At 31.4% G+C, this 18,624-nt stretch overlaps 1 protein-coding gene across 2 annotated transcripts; it reads right to left on the bottom strand.

Annotated features, from left to right (window-relative positions):
* Positions 1-5,724: 5,724 nt before the first annotated feature.
* LOC124923996 (TOM1-like protein 9) lies at positions 5,725-16,751 on the bottom strand. Of its 2 annotated transcripts, XM_047464014.1 has the most exons (10): positions 16,404-16,751; positions 14,537-14,615; positions 11,197-11,295; positions 10,970-11,083; positions 10,555-10,715; positions 9,572-9,653; positions 9,354-9,439; positions 8,855-9,040; positions 7,618-8,072; positions 5,725-6,712 (listed from the first exon to the last, which is right to left on the bottom strand). In XM_047464014.1, the coding sequence occupies exons 1-10, from the start codon at positions 16,502-16,504 to the stop codon at positions 5,994-5,996; spliced, it is 2,082 nt and encodes a 693-aa protein (XP_047319970.1). In that variant the 5' UTR covers positions 16,505-16,751; the 3' UTR covers positions 5,725-5,993. The 2 variants fall into 2 exon arrangements, with proteins under 2 accessions (XP_047319970.1, XP_047319971.1); XM_047464015.1 differs by lacking the exons at positions 14,537-14,615; positions 16,404-16,751 and adding an exon at positions 12,155-12,330.
* Positions 16,752-18,624: the final 1,873 nt, after the last annotated feature.

Here is an 18,624-nt window from a genome sequence, read left to right as displayed (position 1 = left end):
ATTAAATTATAAATGTTATGGACTTATTTAAACATCTATAATAAATATGGAGATATATTTGTGTAGAAGTAAAAATTATCATTTACTATTTTGTTGATGAGACGAATAATAAATTAGTATAGGCTAGTCCCAACCCATATAGATATCATATCTATTATGTTACTCTCGTCAAACTAAATGGTAGATGTCTTTTCACTCTTAAGAACACTTAAGGGCTATCAATAAAGGGTTGTAAGACCTAAACTCACGTCAAACATTCCTTCATAAAGATCCAGATAAAAAAACTATGAGATCCAAGACCAAGGGAATATTCGAATGACTACTTCATAAATCGTTCTTCACTATAGATTAGGTATGTTTTCGCAATTAAATTTATCTCAATTTATTAACATAAAGTATTAAGATTAATATAGACTTAAAAAAATAAAAGTTTAGATTAATGATTTCAGATGCAACCCTAAAAAACAAATTAAAGTTACATTTTACAATCGAAAATAAGAGAGTGAAAAAAAACAAATGTTCCCCAACATTGAGTAGAGAATGACATTTTTTCGCTCACAAATTAATGGAACCTTCAACTAAATAACACTTCTCTTGTTAAGGAAGTATGTTAGAATAAATATGTACAACCAAGCTTGAAGTCTCATATGTTGCTATAAATTAAAGTTAATTAGTTTATGACACATTGTAATTTTTCTATGAGTTACACTTCTAAGAGTATCTTTATCTCGGTTGTGAAAAATAAACAAGTTCAATAATATATCTGGAGAAAGACTAATAATATTTTATCTATTTTACTTTTAATAAATAAATTAGTGTGAGTTTGAGTAAGCAAATACATTGGAAGTTCTATCTTCTATCTTTTGTATATACTTTCTTAAGCTTGACATACTTTGTTTGACAAATGTGATTTTTTCTCCAAACTTCATATATAGGTGTCAATAAGATTACTTTCAAAAAAAAAAATTGTAAGAGCCTTGTTACAAATAATTATTAATTTATTTGTAACCGAAATGATATTAATTATATTTTATTTACAATAATACAATAAAATAAAATTTTAAACATACGATTTTAATAAAAATAAACAAAACCAGTGAACCCTAGGGATGGCAATGGGGCGGTTCGGGGCGGGGAATGCAATTACCATCCCCGCCCCATTTTAATTTCGGGGATTTTTTTAATACCATCCCCGCCCCGTTCGGTTTTTTTCGGTTTCGGGGAATCCCGCGGGTCACCGTTAATAATTTTTATTTTAAAAAAATAAATAAAAATTATACAATAAAATTATATAAACGATTTTTTTAATATAATATATATTGTAATATATTAAAATTTTATATTATTGTAAAGAAATAATTTTAATACTCTTATAAAATATAGTAAGTAAATAAATATATTGGTGATTTAATATATTTAATTATGTTTATGGTATTCGGGGAAGAATCGGGGTGAAAACGGGGTGAAATCGGGGCGGGTCGGGGTGGGGGCACAAATACCATCCCCGCCCCATTCTCGTTCGGTTTCGGGGAAAAACCGTCCCAAACGGGGCAATTCGGTTCGGTTTTCGCGGGGCGGTTTCAAATTGCCATCCTTAGTGAACCCTTATTTTTTTTATAAAAAGAAAATCATTTAATGTAAAAATAAAGTGAAATTTAAATAAAAAGAGAAAATAAAATAAACTTGTGAAAAGTCCTAAGTTAATTTTGAGTTGTTCGATTGTGTTCTTTAGTAGACGTTTAGGGCAAATCCAGAGTGATGGATGATATCATTGTGGTTTCTGCAATATCAGTACAAAGAGGTTATTAGTGACGGTATTATATGGATCTGTTTACATTTATTTTTTAATTATTAATATTTTTTTATAATAAAGAGTCATACAGAAAATTAAATTTTAAATAATATGACAAATTTACAATAATTAAAAACTTTAATTAAGAAGATTCAACAATGTGTAAAGTTTTCAAGATGATTCTAAAAATCAGTAATCAAACAATGTTAGACTAATCATTACCAAATATTCTGATAGACTGTGATCATAATCTTAGACCAACGATTAGTAAAATAATGTCGAAAAAAATTATGTAAAATGATAATTGAATGTTTCTCTGTATAGTTCAAAAATGAGAAATCCGTTAAAATAATTGTAAGAGACTTGTAAGAGACAAAAATATAAATAAATAAATAAAAAATTTTTTAATGTGTTTTTTTAGAAAGAAAAATTTTAGGTTCATTATTAATATTTTTTTAATTATAATTAATTATTTAATATTTAATATTTAAGCAATCAATAAATATTATTTGAATTATAAAAATCTGGGATAACAAATTTAATTTGGTTAAAGAAGTCGCACTAAACAAAATACAACACTAATTCAAATTTAAGTGATGAAAAAAAAATTAAATACCAGATTAAATAATTTTTCTTAACTTCTTTTTAGATGAGAGAAATTTGAACTCATTATTAATATTTTCTTAATTATTATTATTCTTACAATTGTAATGGATTTTACTTAAATATATATGTGTGGGTTTATTTTTGAAATAATATCAGTTTGTGAATTTTATTCATTCAGTTAAAGACTTAAACAATTATACTTAAACTTATTAAGCCTATTTATATGTTTTCTATGCAGAAACTTATGAAAAAAAACATTAATGATTCATGAAAAACGCTTATAAACCAGTGTAGACTCATAACACAATGATATAGTGCAGAAATTCATATTCTTAAGTTCATGAATTTAAATCTTCGTTCCAATACCATTTAAAAGAAAACCTTCTGAACTAAGTCTTTCATTCATATAAGGCATGTATTGTAAGTGGATTTTATATCTAACTTCAGTGTAATAGTAACTAGGAACGGCAATAGTAACTAGGGACGGCAACGGGTACCCGTCGGGTAGTGAAGTACTCATTCCCGAACCCGATTTTCAAATTATTACCCGACCCCAAACTCGATTTTCAAATTATTACCCGACCCCGAACCCGACAGGTATCTCTATTTATATTCTCATCCCCGATTTGTCAGGTACCCGATCCCCGACGGGTACCCGATATTAAATATTAAAAAATTATATTTTAATTAACTAAAATTATATTTTAATTAATTAAAATTATATAAATTAAATATAATATGTTACTATAAAATATAATTAACCTTAAAACTATTAATAAATATTATATCCTTAAATAATAAATAAAAATTCATTCACACTATATAATATAAATTCATCCAACTACACAGTATAAATTCATCCATACTACAAAAATACAAATAAACTTAGGAGTGATAGAACATAATTCTTAATTAAACACAAAACTTTAAAAATCATCAAATTAATTTTCTCACAAAAATCATCATTCTTGAATACACTTCTTCAACACAGGTAAATTACCATCTACAAAATCAATAAATAAAAATCAACATTAACAAATACAATAAATAGAATTAAGATTAAAATATTTAACTAATAACATACCTCAAATCTTGGACAAAAATAATAAATAACTAATATATTGAACTATTATTCCTAAAATATAGCTAAACAAGTATTTAAAAAACTCTTTTATTTTTGAACTAATATAGTGAACTAAATAGAAACTTTTTAATATTCCTTGAAAATTTTTTAACGCTTCATTTATTGTATTACTTTATTAAATTATATATTATTTCATAAAAAATATTTAATAATATTAATATTTTATTATAATTTAGAACTCTAGTTTGTGAGTTGTAAAAATTCATCTAACACTAGATAAATTTATATAATATTTAATGGGGAAGAATGCTAATTTTACACACCAAATTGTAAGAAGGTGTCAAATTTACTTATTAAGTATCAAAATTCCATTTATATGTATAAACTTGTCAAAAAATGTCAAATATATTTAAAATAACAGAAATGTTAAACGGTGTTAAAAATTTTGTCACATGTAATATATACATATTTTTTATTTTTTTAAATTGACATTACTTTAATTATTTTTTATTCAAATAAAACATTAAAATCTTTTTTTATTTATTTTCTCTTTCTTTACCCTCACAACCTACCATTTTCTTTAAATATTTCTCTCTTCATTTCTCCATCTATGAGTAATTTTATTATTAATAATAATATTTAATTGATTAATTATAAAAATTGTTCTAAAAAGTAACGAGTTATTAAGACTTCGCCACAGCACTGAAAATTTAGGATTCGGTCAACAAAGACTTCACCACAACATTGACAATTTAAGATTCGATCAATGAATGTTTCAACCAATGATGATGATAATGTAAGGTTTAACTGAGAAAGACTTGGATTTGGAGGTTACGTCTGGGAGCTGATAAAGTTTAACAGGGTGAGTATTATGAAAACTAAAATTAAAACAAGTCGATTAAGGGAGATTTTACCTTGATTCGGCATTGTCCACTAATGGCGACAATGATTTAGGGTTCGACTAATGAAGATTTTGGCCACAACGTCTATGATTTAGGAGTCGGTCAACAAAAACTTTCACCAACGATGATGACCATTTAAAGTTCAGTTATGGAGCACTTTGAGGTTAGAAGAATGTAAAAATCCAAAAGAACTTGAGTTAATCAAAGAGAGAAAAGTTAGAAAAAAATGGAGAGTTGTGGAGGAATGAGAGAGAAAGTAAAAATAAGTTTTGTTTAAATGGAAAAATAATTAAAGTAATGTCAATTTAAAAAAAATAAAAAATATGTGGATATTACATGTGGCAAAATTTTTAACACCGTTTAATATTTCTGTTATTTTAAATATATTTGACATTTTTTGACAAGTTTATACATATAAATAGAATTTTGATACTTAATATTTGATACTTAATAAGTAAATTTGACACCTTCCTACAACTTGGTGTGTAAAATTGACATTCTTCCCATATTTAATGTGCTTTATTTAATCTAAGTCAAATAACTCATAGATATAATAGGAAAATGTCTAATAATCAAGAGATTCCACCTATTAAACAAAAAGTTTAGAAATAATGAAAGTATTACTTACCTACTTATAGAACTTACGGAGGAAAAATAAAGATTAAAAATTAAGTTAATAAATATAAGATTGTAAAAGTTGAAGAACATGGATAACTTTATTAAATGAAAATATTACTTAAAACATTACTTACTTTCATAGTTATACATTTTATTTTTTTTATTAGAGACTTTGAACAAAAATTAGAAAAAGGTTGAAAAAGATAGAAATTGAAGACTTTAGTAAGAATGGAAATACTAGGAGAGAGAAACGCTTGTAATAAATGAATGAAATAATGTTAAACATGATGTGCATAGGAAATGATGTTAAGAGTAATGATAAAATAATTAATATATTTATTTAATGATATTTAGTAGTTACACCTTGTGACGTAGAATCTAATAAGTCATTTAAATTTTATTAATATATATATTAATATATTCGGGTATCGGGTTTAGGTTTCCAACACTCCCCATCCCCGAACCCGATCAGGTATCATTTTTCACTCCCCATCCCCGACCACGAACCCGATTTAAAATACTCGAACCCGATCATCGGGTACCCACGGATATCGGGTATCCATAGTAACCAATTGGTATGTCAAATGGAAAGTAACTTATAATGGTAAGATCTGTGGCATGTCAAGTAATTAAAAAAATGTAACCTAGAAACTAAAATAGTTGATATAATTGAACAAAAAAATGATTAATATTAAGAAAGTTAAGAAGAAGCAAATTGATAAAAAAAAAAAAATCCCGTATTTATTATTTTCAAGCATAGAAAAAAAGAAGGCAGGTAGGTTCATATTCTTTGCCTTCTATCACACAAGGCACTAGTCTATTAAAGGAATGTACATGATTCAATCCAAATCAGAGCAAACATGTCACAATTATAGATAGTCTGGTCTACTAGGTAAAAAACACCACCAACAATCAAAAGAAAAATAAAAGGAATTTAAGAAAACGAAAAACTGGTACACAAGAAGACCGACCCACGATTTAATATGAAAAATCACATGGTCCCTGCCCGTCCTGGAGTAGTTGTAGCTTTTGCTGATGATGGCTTGAACTTGTTAATATCAACAAGGTCCCCAAATAGCTTGTCCTCAGCCTTCATGGGTTTCCCAGGAGGAATATAGGATGGTGTTGGAATCTTCAAAGTGCTGTCGTCCCTGACTGAAAGATTTGACATTCTTTGATCAAGAAACTGAGGATGTTGATGATGATTATGTTGCGGCTGCTGGATGTTGTAGCCGCCATACCCAAATCCACCCATCTGTTGGCCATACATTTGTTGTTGTTGCTGCTGTTGGGGATAAATATTATTATAACCCCCCATTTGCTGCTGCATCTGCATCTGAGGATGGGAATACATTTGTTGTTGTCTAGCAATGAATTGAGGATGGAGGTTATTATTATTCATATTCATGGAAGGAACAGTGTTTTCTGTCAATGGATGATGATGATGATGCATGTACATGCCTCCTCCTGCCATTGCCATTGGCTGGTGGGTGACCTGCACTTGCAGCATACTTTGTGGTTGTGAGTATTGGCTCGGTGGTGGCGGTTGTGGGTATTGGCTCGGTGGTGGCAGTTGTGGGTATTGGCTCGGTGGTGGTGGTTGTGGGTATTGGCTCGGTGGTGGCTGCAATTGGCTGTTATTGCTGTCTTCAGTTTGTTGTGATTCCCATGGTGGTGGTGGAAGTGAGCTACTACTACTGCTTTGACCACCTAAAAAACAAAAACATCATATGATATATAGGATGGATGGAAAACACCATATCCTGCCTTTTATTAAAATATTTTTGTTTAATATCACAATGTAACCACTTAGGCCGTGCTTATTTAAATTAAGTTCATTTGTTCAATAATTGTTATCTAAAATCATCTCAAATTAAGCTATATAAATATTATGAATGACTTAACTAGGTATTATTATAAGAGAGTCATACAAAGATAATTTTAACCCATGTAAATCAATAAAGTTAATTTACAATATTAGTAAAATAGTCTTTTAAGTGTTTTTCAAATAATAATTCCCCATCTTATACTTCAAATTCAAATAATTTCATTTGGTTTATTCAGTTTATTCAGCATTTATTTTTATTTAGATTAAGCTCAACTTAAGCTATAAAGTCTTGGTTTCATTCATTAAGTTATGAATGATTTAAATCAGTAACATAGTAAACTTAATCAAATTTGATAAAAAGATGTTCCACTAGAAACGTTTCTTTTACTGCTTTGGCTCATTCCCAGAAAAGGGGATCTGGGTATTGCGATAACATCTAGGGGTAATTCAATTCATCCATTTCTAGGAAAAATGTCTTTTATTGACTTTTCTAATATCAGTTTCAAATATTATCAAATCAATTTATATATAAATACTAAAAATTTAGATATTTTTCATATGGTTTGTTCAGCATTTAGCTCAACTCAGCACTTAAAATTCAATATTCTTTTAGTAAAAACACCCCTAAGATAGAATTTAAGTTGACTCAAATCAACACACCCTAAGTATGAATACTTGAAAAACTATCATTGCTCCAATTTCTGCTTCTTGACAAGTGAATCATGGAAGGCACTCTATTCTGAATCACTAAACGAAGATTTATGAAGAAAGTAAATTAGAAGTTTACCATAGACAGGAGAAGCCGGTTGCTGTTGCTGCTGCTGGACAACATGTCCATTCCAGGCCGGATTAGCACCTTGATTATATAATGACTGCTGCTCATACTGAGGAACCATTGTGTTTGGGGCAGCACCATTTGTATAAACAGAGGTTTGAGAAGATTGCAAAATCTGCTGCTGCTGAGGAGGATATGAAGGGGGTGTTGAAGGGTACGCTGCTTGCCCTGGCTGAGAAACTGATTGACTATTATTGCTTTGAGGAAACATGTCTAAAAGAGCAAGGGCGTTCTCAGAATTAGCTACAGGGCTGTTTGGTTGAGGTCCTCCCACAGGGACAATGGCTAATGAGTTCTTGGCTGTAGGTGAAGAGAAATCATCACCACTCAGCAAGTCCATTTTAGGATTTGAAGCAGAAGAAGCTGGAACCAAGAGCTGTACCCCTGCATTGCTACTGGAGGCAGATCTATATAATAGATAAAAAAAAAAAGCCAGCATTTTTAGGCATTATGATAACAGATAGTAAACTGGAGGAAGATCTATATAACTAAAGACAAGATTTTCACATACTTTCATCAATATCATTAAAGAGAAATGGGCTGTTTTGTTATCAAAACTTTTCATGTTGATTATGATCCGAAAAAGAATTTACATTTGTTAGAAATCACAATGATATAGAAAATAATCTAAAAAGATAATCTGATCATGATTGAGAGAAAAAAAAAATGTACACCAAATGAAGAAAATAAAATAATACTATCATGACCTAGAAAATAATTTATATATCAAATAAAGCAACAAAAATCACCTTATCACAATCCAAAAATTAATTCACTCTGGCAATTTTCCAATGTGATCATCACAAAGACTATGACAAAATATTAGTTTCTAAATAGGCTCAATTCTCTTACATAACCAAGTTGGCGATTTGAACTAGAAGAACACAAACATTGGCAGAAGTAATGTCGAAGCTCATGATTCATGGCTCCAAGAAAGCAGGAAATTTTATGTTCTGTTCTTAACATTCCGATGTAATTGCTTAATTCCGTTAGAAAATTCTGAATATGTTGAAGCAAAGGTTTGTTTAGCCCAACGAAAACAATTATGTCATTTCCCTGTTTTGGGACATTTTTAATGAAATGACTACAAGTCACTTTTCTATAAAAAAAAAAAAAAGAAAGAAAGAAAGCAGGAAGCCAGAACAAACACTGAGAAAAAGTAAAGCCAGTAGGATAAAATCTGACTTACCCTGCTTGTTTTTTATTGTCTCCAGTATCAATTAGAAGACCATCAACCTTGACAAGAGTGCCATCTGATTCAGGCTTCAATTGCTCTCTTGGGGCAGGTGTTCCTGAAGCAATGGCTTCGTGTCTTGCAAGAAGCCTCTGCAAATCATCATTGAGCGAAAGTCCTTGACATAACAAGGATTCATCCCTACATGGAAAGAGCACTATAAATTGACAATTGATTTCAACATTTTATTTATAACTATAAAAAAATGTTTTGAAATATCTATAAGGCAAAGTTTGGTCCACGAAGAATTTTTTGTTTGTTTGATGACTTAAATTAAGGAACTAGAAATGAAATTATAATTTCAATGGAATTGATTATATGATTTTTTAAGTTCCGAATACATCATTCATATTTCGGAATTGTAATTTCAGGATAAGAATTGAATTCTAATTCAATTTCAATTCTTATAAAATTCGATTAAAAAAGAGCAGGCAGTGGAATAAGTAGGCCTTACGAAGTCGAATTAACCAGGTGCACCACTCTCTGCTTATATGTGCGGCACTGCGCAACCAAATCCACAATAACCTCCTGCCTTAGACCCTGTAGAAATTCAAGAGAGGCTATATCAAGAATAACATAAGCTAACAAGTCCACACAATCATCACAAATACTTCAACTACATGAATATACAGGGAAACAGACTTTTGCAGTGGAAGGCAAAGATGTACTTACCTCTTTATTTCCTGGATCAATGGCATTGAGCATTTCTGCAAGCACATCCATAATACCTCGTGCATTTTGAATTTCCGTCAAGCTACAAAAGAAATAAGTGTTAAATAACCTAGACCCACAGGTATGCGTCAAACAAGAAATCACAGAAGCAAGTTATAGAGATTGAATATGGCGAGATCCATAATGTATGTGCATCATCCATGATATTCTCAGTAGTATTGGGTTGTTTTTGTATCAACATTCTTTTCACATTGATCATGATCTGAAATATCCACATTTCTTGTGTTTGTGAAAAATTACAATGATCTACAAAATAATCTCATCGTGATCCAAGAAGTAAAACTAATCTCACATGATAGTGAAAAAAATCTCTATACCAAATGAAACAAATAATCACACTATATTTGGATCATGATCTAAAGTAATTTATTTATCAAATGAATCAGCAAAATCACACTATAATTTGGACAATGATAAAAAATAATCAAGAAATGTTTATACCAAACAAAAAAAAAAAGTTTCACTTTAACTTTGGTGAGTTCCAATGGGATTGTGATTGATAGAGATTGTGACAAAATACCATTATCCAAATAGGCTAAATATGAGAACAAGTAATCAAGGCCAAAATGAAGTATCACTCCACCCAAAGGTTAAAGAATTTATAAATGTGAAGAACTAAAAGGTCAAATCTTGATGAGCAAAATTATGAATATTAGAGATACTGAAAAACAGGCCCGTCCTCCTTGAACATATAAAACAAATAAGGAGACACAACAACTAAAATTTATGACGGAAAATAAGTGTTTTCAATGACATGTGACAATAAGAGAAAAGAATAAAGATAAGAAAAAATTAAACATGAAAAACACATAGCTACAGTACAAGAGTTTCATCATCTATGAAGCTAACAACATAATTTGACCTTTGGGATGTCATCATCTAGTAGATTCCATTTGAAGCCTGGATAAAAATAGTAGATGTACCTCAAGCTTGGGAACTCAGCCTCTGCAGATGGCTCAGCTGCTTCTTGTTGATTCTCTGGAATACGAAGATTTTGTGGGTGTGAAGCTAGAGGTTGTGACTGTGGAGGCGTAAACACTGGTGCAGCTCTTTCAGACCTCTGAGGGAATACTGCCCCAGCACGCTGAAAAGATATGATTGATTTTAGAGGACCAAGAAAGATTGAGACAAACTATGGAAGAAAATTAACTCTTAATAGCTGGACAAAGATACAGAATCTCAATGCTATTGAAAGTGAGTAATTTTTTAACATGAATTAGTTAATATAAAAAAAAAGTCACATATTTTCAAACCAGTGTCTTCATAGGTGCTTCCACGAAATTGTTAGGAAGAGCTAAGAACTACAAGAAATGAGACATAGTTTTTGCATAGATGTACCAGCAACTCCTGATATGCAGCAAAATACTGTGGATATCTTGCCCTTGCACCCCCAAATGCTTCTTGCCATGTATCAACTAAGATCAATATCTTCTCTTTGACATGAAAATCAGGCTACAACAAATTGAATAAACCAACTTTCTGAGATATCTTAACACTGTACGAAAGTCAACTAGGAAAGGCTGGAAGCCGGTAGGAAACTAGTATAGGGTGTATGTCTGGCAAACCTTCTTTTTAACTATTTTCACCATATCGTGAAGCAAGTCTTTCTCTGCCACTTGCATATGGACAATGTCTCCACAATTCTTTACAATTGTCTCTAATAGCTGACATGTCAAACAAGCAACAATTGATTAGTGAGAAGAAGATTGTGAAGCAGAACAATTTATTCAGAAATGCTATCAGACTTTCTGAGATTTTACTATTCGACTATATCAAACTCAGTGATTAATTTACTAAAAATAATCGAAAAGATAGATGTCGGTTACTTTCAGATTATTAATGTGACGATACCTAAACTACCATGCAAATGACAAAATCCATTCATGAATTGCTTTTGGCTAGACAAAGGCTAATTCGTCCTAGTACACAAGTCATGCAGGAAGGCATTTCCATGCTTGTAAATTTACTGAGCTCAATAATCCTTAACTTCAGCTTGAAAGTCAAATCACCTGCAATGCTTGCTATGTTGAAAATTGTTCAACAAATAAAAATGTCATCAAGGAGATTTGAGACCCCATATCTTGTAAGCAAGTTATTAGAACAAAAAAATGATAATTGTTCAAGTTAATATCTATAAACTTATTAATAATGTAAAATATAATGTCAAAAAACTGTATCCACTTTCTAATTTAGCATGATTTCTCTTACCAAGAAAACCAGTCTTTAAGAAAATATCATGACCCATGCTTAAACTACTTCAAAGCTTGAATCAAACTCAAACAAGTAAGAACATATAAAAAAACTAAATGACTTGATTGCGCAAATAACCAGTATTTGTTACACTAATTTACTCTTTAATAAATTGATGTGTATTAGGGTATTAAGTATTATTAATATTACTGTATAAGTGGTTAGAAATAGTAGGTAGTTACAGTAGTTATTAGCAGTTGTGTTGTCTTATTTAAAGCTTTAGGATGATGTAAGATTACACATCTCTCTTCTTATCTCTTTCTAGAGACTTACCTTAAGGACTTCTTCTTCTCTTCTTTATCTCTTTCTAGTGACTTATCTACTTTTCTTAAATCTGCGAACATGTATCATTTAGTATTAGAGCCTTAATCCTTGCGACTAACCACCATCACAAAAACAATGAAACGGGTCGAAAAAAAACATTCTTGGATCAATGGCATGGCAGGAAAGGCTTTCCTCTCTAAGGATCGACATGAACAACAAATTGAAAGGATGTTGAGGGCATTCAAAAACATAACGACATCAGGTCCTGTGAGAAAATAGAATTCTGGTTTAGCATCTCCAGAAGCATCAACACTCAAAGAAGAATACAACAAGAGTATACAGATCTATACAAGGTAAGCCATCCAGAAGCATCACAGTCCACAAGGGGGCTACAACATCAACCGGAAGCATACCTATGTAATCCTATCCGAAGCATCAGAAGACAAGAGTGTCCTCACATCTTCGAAAATCAACAAGAGTACATCTCTCTACCTGAAAATTTGAAAGACACAAGGGATTGTTATGCATTCGTCATCAACACATGAGAGTTTGTCTATTACCACTCTGCAACCATGTGAATGACGTCGGAAACGAGAGACTTATTCCATCATTCTCTCTTCATCCCTAGCCACTAACCAAAGTATATGTCCAATAAATCTGGGCTCACAGAAGGAAGGCCAACAGAAGAGACCTTGAGAGGATTCTTTAAGAAGAAAAGGAATTATGCAGAAGAAAAAGAAAGCTGCAATTGAAGACAACCTTGTCACCCGGTAGGAAAAAACTATTCATGGCTTATGACATGAGCTAATGAAAGAAGGTGTGTGATATTTTCAAATATTATTAATTTTGTTGTACAAGTGGTTAGAGGTAGTAGTTAGTTAGTAGTTATTAGCAGTTATGTGTTTATTTAAAGCATTGTCTCATTCCATCATTAGGATGTATGTTTCACATATGTTAAATGAAGAATTATGGATTGAATCTTCTCTTAAGGGCTTCTTCTCTTCTGTCACGTTTATTGAAAGGAATCACCACTAGCCTCCTCATAGATACATTAATATATGAATTTATTGCAATTATCCACATTAATGGCATGCATGCATTGGAAGAATGAGCAATATATACCGTTAGAGTTATGGATATAATTTACTGCAATTTTCCACATCAACCACATTACTTTCAAATCGTCTTTCAGAATATTTTATGTGAGGATCTGACCCAAACTACCATGCAAATGACCAAATCCATTCATGAATTGCTTTTGACTAGAAAAGGCTACTTCGTTCTAGTACACAAGCCATGTGGAAGCCATTTCCATGCTTGTAAATTTACTTAGCTGGATAATATCTTAACTTGAGGCTTGAGAGCCAAATTACAATGCTCGCAATGTTACAAATTGTTCAACAAATAAAAATGTCATCAAGAGATTTGAAGCTCCATATTCTGTAAACAAGTCATTTTCATCAAGGAGATTTGAGACCCCATATCATGCATGGGTAATTTGGGCATGCCTCATGAGGATGCCGTAGCCTCACTCAGATCCCTCTTGCCTGTAGCTCCATTTTCACTGCTCATCATGCCTTCTGTTGACCGATTATTAGATCTGGATGGCCCAACGGGCAACCAGAGCCCACAGTCATCGCTCATATGTTGATCATTGGAGCTCCAATGGAAGCCGTTTTCACCTTAGAGCCTTCTTTGTGTCTTCCATGTTAAGATTCAGTTTTTTTATGTTGTGGGTTGACGTTTGGTCATTGTTGATGTTTTTGATGATCCATTTTCAATGTTATTTTTTGATTGACTCATGAAAAACTATGTCATGACTTCTACTAATTTGCTTTTGTTGGGTTTACTGTTTCATCGCATATATGCGACCCTCGAGCATAAAGTAATGAAATGGTCCAACACTTGCACAGAGAATTGTGATTTGGAGTGTAAAATAAATTATTATGAACTTTATTGTTGGAAGCTCAATGAATCAAGCTTCTTCCAAGAAGATGAATTGAAAGAGATCATGGAACACTATAATCTAATTGAGCAATTTAATAGGCCTCAGTAAGATGCTGAAATACCTTCACCATATTGGTTAATGCATTTCCTTAATGAAGAAGAAGAAAAGAACATACAGTTATTTTACTAGTAGCACTACCAAACAGAAATGAATGGACAAAATAGTGCTCTAGTAACCAAAATATCCTAGCACTAGATGAAGAATTGACAGAAGAGATTTAAATTGACCAGAAAAGTTGAACTAGAGGTAGAAGGAATGTAAAAGAAAATACATTTTGAAACTATAAAATATTTTATATATCAGTAAGGAATTCCAGCTTTACTTCCAGAATGGGAACCAACAAAATCATAAAATCTTATAAAAAAAATCACTGCGAAACTTACTGTCAAGGCAAGAAGTTGAACTTTTGAATTCCTGCTCGTAATACGTTTTTTAATGCCTTTTATAATATCTTTAGCTTGCCTGATAAGAATAAGAATATATAAGAACCACAAAGAAAACATCTCCAGAGAACAAAGATTTGTTACAAAGAAGTGCACAAATAATCGACATAACGAACTACAACTTGAGAACAAAGAAAGATAAAACTGAAAAAGACACTAAATACTACCAATCTGTGAGCAGGAAAGGCAAATCATCTTAAATTTCCTTTTATGAACTAGAAATTGTGCATAGATAAGAAATTTTGCAATTCATATTAGAGAAAAACAACGATCCTCAAGCTTTCCCGCCACACCTTAGATTCTGTTATGGATTGGATTTAAGGGAATAAAGTGAGAGAGGTAGATAAGGTTGAAGTACATAGTGAAACTTAGAACACCATGACAAGAAGCTGTTGTACCTTGTATTAGAATGAGGTATAAAATTTGAAATTATATGAATATGAGACTACAACTTGAGAACGAAGAGAAGAAAAGAGTTCTTAAGAAGCTAATAGAACTCTACCGGTTAGGGAGAATACAATGAGGAAGAGAGAGAAACTCTAACGACTAATTAATTTCATAACTACACATATCAACTCATACTCTATTTACACTACTCTATTAATTACCGCCACTTATCTTAACCGGTAGGCTTTCCCACCGATACTTAAACATACTATTAGGCTTCTCAACCGTACACTTTCACCATAGGACATTAGCCATAACCCTTTCCCCTTGTATCAATACCCCTCCTTCAATTCGTCTGTCCGCGAACGATAATAGAAGAAGGTTACGCTGAAATTTCAAAGCATCATGAAGCTCCTAGAAGACTAGAACCATATGAATAGTCGGAACTGCTTCCTTGGACTATTGGGTGGTTCCTAGAACCATAGGAAGTGTCTGCAACTCACCTTTGGAGAATGACTTACAATCTTCTCTTTTATTTTCTTTTCATTAGAAAAAAATAGAGGATACAAATTAAACATCAAAACATGGCGAAGACCTTAGGAATTTGACTTGAAGTCAAGAGTCCTACATTTGATACCTATATGTTGCTTAAAAGAGATTAAAAACAATAAACTTTGAGAGGCCTAATTTGATACCTATATGTTGCTTACAAGAGATTAAAAACAATAAATTTTGAGAGGCCTACATTTGATACCTATATGTTGCTTAAAAGAGAATAAAAACAATAAGTTCATTATGGTACAAATTCATATATAATTAAAAGGAAGAAGTAAGAGAAGTACAATTATGAAGCATTTCGTCACATAAGTGATTAGATCGATGACAGTTCGAAAAGAGAGAAGATCAAATGTAGCCCAAACTTATAAGTGATCATCTAATCCCTCTACTTAGAGTATGTGAAGGATGCATACATGGATGACAGGAGGACTGCTTTAAAAGATATGTATACAACAATCATGGCAATGGATTTACTTGATCCAATACTTATATATCTTAGCTGAAAAGGGAACTCCAGATGAGAACCTCCATAGAGTTTCAGGGGCTAGGGAAAGAGATGGTGAGTATAAACGCAGATCGACCCTTCTTTTCCCATTTTTGCAGTTCTTTGATATGAGAGGTTAATATATCCAGTTTAGTTTATAAGCCTTCACAAATCATATGTGAAGACTAATCAAGTTGATATATTAATATCTGGAAATTCGACAAACCAAAGAAGCTGATAACTTTTCATTTGAATAAGTGTCAAAACAAAATCCAGTGGAACGAAAACCCTACAGAACATATTCATACTTAATATAACTGGATTCATCTAGGGAAAAAAGAACATAAACAATTAAAGGAGATGAGACAGAGAGCGTACGCTGGATCGCGATTACAAATGTCACAGATCTCGATATTCATAGCCCAATCAGGGCCGATGAGCAAGTCGCTCGTGGCTCGGTCGACTAGAGAATTGACCATATTTGTTGCAAGTTGAATACCGAAATTGCTAGAAACGAATCGTAATCCGACGAAAAGCAGACTGTTCCGGCGAGATCACGAAAAAGTACCGGCGATTCGCCGGACGGGAAAGTAAATCCAAAGGGAAAAATCACTATATATCCGCGACGAAGAATCAAAGGAGATCAAACAGTCAATTAACGTATGACTCTCTCTCTCCTCTTTTCTTCAATCCTCATCAAGACACTCCTCCTTCTTTTCGGACCAGACATACTTTTTTCCTTTTACAAATATTATTATAATAATAAAATTACATGATATAACAATACTCTATTTCAAAATAACTCTAATGACATAAATATTATGAAAATAAAATCTTTGTCTTAGTCATTTCAAATAAAGATTTTTAAAGTTCTTTTAATAATGTTTTTTTAAAACAAAATGAAAAGTCTCAAACCTTCATTTAATTACTAATTTTTCAAAATTAGATCTATAAATTAATATGTTTATAATTTTAATAAAATTAATCTAATGAGTTAGAGTGTTGGACTATCATGCTCTGATTTTTAATTGTAATTTAATATTAATCATTACATTTTAAATTAAATTTGAGTTGACCATCTTATATATTATTTATTATTATTATTTTTTATAGGAACAAAATGAGTCAAATGATTATAAGTGTCTTCTTTTATCAACGGTGATTTTATGTAATTTTACAATGTTTTATGTTTTGATTTTAAATTATATTTATGTCTCCATGTCATATATTATTAATTTTCTTTTAAATTAATTTTACAATAATAATTTAAAAAATTAATTTAGATCCAAATAATTCCTTCATATAGAGAAATTGAAATTATTTGTGCGTGCTTATCCAAAATTTACAAAAGAACAAAACATTTGTTTAAAATATATATATATTCATGTTGGTAAGTGATTGTGATTCTCTAAATCAAAAAAGAAAATATGTAGATAAAACAAGTGTGGATGAAAGGTATTCCAATATTTCACATCATTAGTCACATACTTTTAATATAGTTTTTCTTCTTTTGGATAATTTAATATCGTCTAGCTTATGGAATGTTATGATGATTTTGTAGTGCTAGTTTACCATTTATGACAAAAAATTGTTGACTTAAGTTTGGTTTATTTTTATGAACAATTTTTATCGAAATAACATCAATTCATAAAAGATATAAGTATTTTATGAAATAATGAATAGAGATGTTATATCTCTATAAAGGGGAAATTGGACGAAATGACCCTAAAAATAAGCTTATTTGCCTCCGTGGTCATGTTAATAATATTTGATCTGATGACCACTTATTTTTTTTTGACGAATTTATCCTTTTCGCGTAACGCGAAGGGAGTTCGCGTTTCGCGAAGTGAAACAGTATTGATATATATACTCAAATTTTTTCATTTCTCTCATTTTCTTTCTCTCTCATGCTTTCTTTCCTCCTGAGTTTGTCGCCAGCGGCGTAAACTCCGGCGACGGCGACTACTATGAACTAAATCTACAAGATAAGAAACCTAATCCCCGAATCTATGTTTATATAACAGATTTATGTTCTTATTTGTATTTCTTAATGAAACCCTAACCCTAAATATGTTCTTTTTTGTGATATTGGTTAATATTGGTTCATATTGAATCATATTTGTTCATATTGGGTCATATTTGTTCATATTTGTTCATATATGTTCATATTTGTTCATATTGGTTTATTAGTTTGTTCATCTTATTGATTGTTCTTTTGGCTGTGATGATATTTGCAGATGATATCGTTTCTGCTAGTTACTTAACGAAGCGTTATGTACTTAGCGAAACGTTAAGTACTTAACGTTTCGTTAAGTACTTAACGCTTCGTTAAGTACTTAACGCTTCGTTAAGTACTTAGCGTTTCTGCATGCGCGCGTAGGAAGACGAAGAGGCGCGCGTATATGCACGCGCCATACCATATATTTTAAAAAATAAAACATTTCGACATTCATTTCTTCCATTTTCCCTCTTCTATCCTCTCGATTCCTCTCTCTCTACAACCGTCTCACTGAAGAAGACTTTGACAAGGCCGATCTGCCCGTCCCCCTCGTGTCCTCCCTCTCTATCATTGATTCCCCATAAATCTCAGGTTTGTTTT

This window comes from Impatiens glandulifera, chromosome 2 (genome assembly GCF_907164915.1).
Source record: "Impatiens glandulifera chromosome 2, dImpGla2.1, whole genome shotgun sequence".
NCBI classification, from domain to species: domain Eukaryota; kingdom Viridiplantae; phylum Streptophyta; class Magnoliopsida; order Ericales; family Balsaminaceae; genus Impatiens; species Impatiens glandulifera.
This window is presented reverse-complemented; position numbering and strand designations above follow the sequence as displayed.

What these genes read in the sequence shown, in the direction of transcription:
- LOC124923996 (XM_047464014.1), bottom strand. Translation starts at nt 16,504, where the DNA reads ATGGTCAATTCTCTAGTCGACCGAGCCACGAGCGACTTGCTCATCGGC. An exon ending in GACAATAAAAAACAAGCAGG is followed by an intron (nt 8,073 to 8,854) that starts GTAAGTCAGATT and finishes TCTATTATATAG; the next exon opens with ATCTGCCTCCAGTAGCAATG. An exon ending in ACCGGCTTCTCCTGTCTATG is followed by an intron (nt 6,713 to 7,617) that starts GTAAACTTCTAA and finishes TTTGTTTTTTAG; the next exon opens with GTGGTCAAAGCAGTAGTAGT.